The sequence below is a fragment of the Giraffa tippelskirchi genome, chromosome 7, assembly GCF_054371585.1.
Source record: "Giraffa tippelskirchi isolate mGirTip1 chromosome 7, T2T-mGirTip1v1.2.pri, whole genome shotgun sequence".
NCBI lineage: Eukaryota > Metazoa > Chordata > Mammalia > Artiodactyla > Giraffidae > Giraffa > Giraffa tippelskirchi.
Genome location: NC_137281.1, coordinates 64,397,013 through 64,400,434, shown reverse-complemented (window position 1 = coordinate 64,400,434; position 3,422 = coordinate 64,397,013). Strand labels below are relative to the sequence as shown.

The 3,422-nt window shown below is 59.5% G+C and overlaps 1 protein-coding gene across 1 annotated transcript; it reads left to right on the top strand.

Annotated features, from left to right (window-relative positions):
- Positions 1-408: 408 nt before the first annotated feature.
- On the top strand, positions 409-2,215 carry LOC145514015 (uncharacterized). Its single transcript, XM_081511096.1, has 3 exons — positions 409-600; positions 1,000-1,312; positions 1,563-2,215. Exons 1-3 carry the CDS (start codon positions 466-468, stop codon positions 2,189-2,191), a joined length of 1,077 nt encoding a protein of 358 aa, XP_081367222.1. The 5' UTR covers positions 409-465; the 3' UTR covers positions 2,192-2,215.
- The last annotated feature ends 1,207 nt before the right edge of the window (positions 2,216-3,422 follow it).

The window sequence follows — 3,422 nt, the reverse complement described above, 5'->3', positions numbered from 1 at the left end:
GCACAAGCTCCACGTGATATCAGCCCCAGGTGGAAAGGCATGGAGCTGCTCGTAGGCCGACAGACCTAGGAAACAGATGGGAGAATGACCCCCACTCTGCAGATGGAGAGACCGGGGAAACCCTGAGGGGCATATGCTTGTCCAGGGCCACACCACTTATGAGAAGAAGGAGCCTGGTCTGAGAGCAGCGGGGTCCTCGGAGCTCAGGCCCTGGCTGCACCCAGGCCTCCCCAGGGCTGTGGGCTGGGCTGTGTGGCTGTCACTGTGCCTGCACATGGCCTAAGGGGGGTGGTCAAGCAGTCAGAAACCCAGAGATTCCCTTGCGAAGTTTTGGGGAAGGGACCTCAGCACGAACCCCAGGAAATGATGTCACCTGCCGGCAACAGAACCCAACAGAACCCGCAACCCGGGTATCCAGGCCTCCAGAGCGGAGAGGAGCCCCCAGCCAGATCACTTGCTGCCAGGATGTTCTGCTGTTTGCCCCTGCCCAGAGGCCGGGGCCTCAGGAGAGCTCACAGGCAGTGTGCGTGGGCACCCTGTCGACGTTGGCTCAGGGCACCCCCGAGAGGCCTCTGGCCCTTTGCCCGGAGAAACAGAAAGGTAACACGGGGAGCCCCAGGCGGGGCCAGGCCACCTCTCCCATGCCACCCGGAAACAGCGGGTCCTTTGCCTGTGTGTGTGGATGCGGGTTTCTCGGGGTGTGTCTCCCTCAAGGAAGCCCAGGCGGATGTGGGGTCAGAAGCCTGCGGACAAGTTGTGTCCACACCCCAGGGGAGAGCAGGCTGGGTGGGATGGGGAGAGTGCGGGCAGCGCCGGCCGCCCAGGCTGACCTCACACCCTCAGGTGGGTCTCTTTCCTCCCGGGTGGGGATCTGAGCAGACACACGTCTCTGACCCTTCTGGGAAGAGAAGTTCGAGCAGGCAGAAGCAGCGGCTCCACTGGCCAGGCCCAGCTCGGAAAACTCCCAGCACGGCTGGCTGACGGTCACTGTCGTTGCAGAGCTTCCCACGTGATGAGGCCGAGGACGGGGACACCCCGTCCACCTCCCGGAGGGAGGGGTCGGAGCACCACCCCCCCGCCCGTGAGGCCCAGTGCAGGCTCCAGGTGAGCGTGCCCACGGAGGCATCAGCCCCACTGGGGGCGAAGCGGAGGCGGGGAAGGCCTGCTGCCGAGACACCGCCCAGGATACACCCGGCGGCCCAGTCTGAGGCTGCCACGGAGCTCAGCACACCCGGCTCCGACCCAGAGTCCCGAGAACCCCGGCCTCTGAGGCAGCAGGAGGACCTGGAGCCCAGCACGCCAGAGCACAGAGGTGAGGACGCTGGGGCTGGTGCACGGGAGTGTGTGGGGAGGGGGTGCTGAGGTACACACGGATGAGTCCCCGAAAGATGCTGCTGGGCCTGCAGCAAGCGCTGGCCTCACACCCCCACCCCCATCTTGCACACTTCAGTCCCAAAAGACATCCGACCCTGGGTATTCTTTGGGAATCTCTTGGAAGCTTTCTGTCCCGGGATACGCACATGCCAAGGCTGGCCTGTGGGCAAACTTTGCTTCTCCCCCAGCTCTAGCACTGGCCTCCAACTGGAACCAGGCTCTACTTCCCAGACCTGTCCCTACAGAGGTGGTGGCTCCAGGTGCAGGACCCAGGGATCCACCGAGGCCAGATGGAGAACCGAGACTTGCCCTCGCAGAGACACCAGGCCAGCTGGGTACTGGCCAGCACACCGGGCAGATCGGATCTCCGTGCCTGCAGGGCCCCCAGCCCCAGGCACTGATGTCCCACCCCCTCAGCCAGAACCTCCACCTCCACGTGCACCTGTACCTGCTCGGGCTTTGGCAGGAGAACCCGAGGCAGAGGAGGAGTCACCGCCTCGGCAGGGAGAGCCTGCCCTGGCTCCCGCGCAACACCCAGACGCCGACGATGACTCACTCGCCCCTGCAGGAAGAACGAGCCCCCGCTCTGGGCAGAGACCCAGAGCCCTTGCCGGAAACACCACGTCCAGGGGAGCGGTCGGCTCTGCAGCCTCCATCCCTGTCTGCTCACCGTGGACGCCGGCAAATCGGTCTGCCCCCAGGGGACATGGAGTTCCTTTCCCCTGAACTGCTTTGCATTTGGTTTGTTTCCACCTTTCTGGTGATGTTTTATTTTGTGTATGGTTTCCTGTATTTCTCTTGGTTAAGTTGGGATTAGTAAACTTTTTCATCATTGTTGCAATTTGGGAACACTGTTGTGTAACTCTGGTGATACTGTGTTACCATCCCACTTTGTAGTTTCAGACCCGTTCGATCTTTATGCCCCACCCCCCAACAAAGCCTGGATTCAAGGCAAGCACGCCCTGTTCATCCCTCCCCCCGATCCTGAACACAATTTCATCTTTTCTTTCTGCATTCCTTCCTATATTCTTGGTGTCCCCAATCAATGACTCTCAGTGAAATGACTGAAGGAGTTTTTTTCGGACTCTCCACCTACTGTAAGACTCCATTGGAGAGTTCTCATTTGTATGTCATTTGAACTAGCCTTTGATAGCTGAAAGGACGGTGTACGTCCTTTCAAGATATCATGTGCCAAACGAAGCCCTTTTGGCAAATGCCATCATTATCTCCAGGCAGGCATTGCTGTTTGAAGGGTGACATCTCAGCCAGAAGGCAGAGGCTGAGCTCCTCTTGTTGCACCAGCTCCCAAAAGAAGCCAAGAAAGGGAGCTGGAACAACAAACCACCCCAACGCCCAGGAAAGCGTTCTTCACGACAGAAGGCTAGAAAATGACCCAACAACCTTGTGGCCCAGAACCCCTCTAAAAAATCACTGTTCCATAAAAAAGAGAAACACATGGGAAGTTCCAAGGAGAGGCAATGCCCATGGCCAGTGTACTTTAGAGACGGCCTGACCGCTCCGGGGAAGACACGCACCGACGGAACCCCTTGGGAAACAGCAGTGATAGTCCTCACCGTCGTAAGGGTTTCCTCTGGGGACAACCTGCCCTGGGCACCACATGAGGGAGCAGACCGGCTTCTCTTCCTCTGCCCCCACACCATTCACTCATGAAGGCAGCTCAGGTGTTCTCATGCCCTGCCTGCCTGCCTGCCTGCCTGGCTCATCCGTGAGCTGTGCCCACCTCCAGGGCAGGACTCCACCTTCTCCTCTCTGTGTACCGTGAATCTGCACACAGTGGGCTTTCAGAACCTTAGGAGACTTGAGCCATTCCCACTGGAGCCAGAACCCTCCCCAGGAAGGAAAACAGCTGTGGAGTCATTTTGGCCCCAGCACTGGTTCCCAAACCCTGGCGGCTCCTACAGCCTCTACGGTGTGAAGAGGGAGGTCCCTTTTGACAGAGCTTTCCGGCTGTCAGATCTAAGCTGTTGTTTCCCTGTCAGCTGTGTCTCTTCCGTTGCAGCCAGGTGGGCCACGCTGCTCCAAAGGAG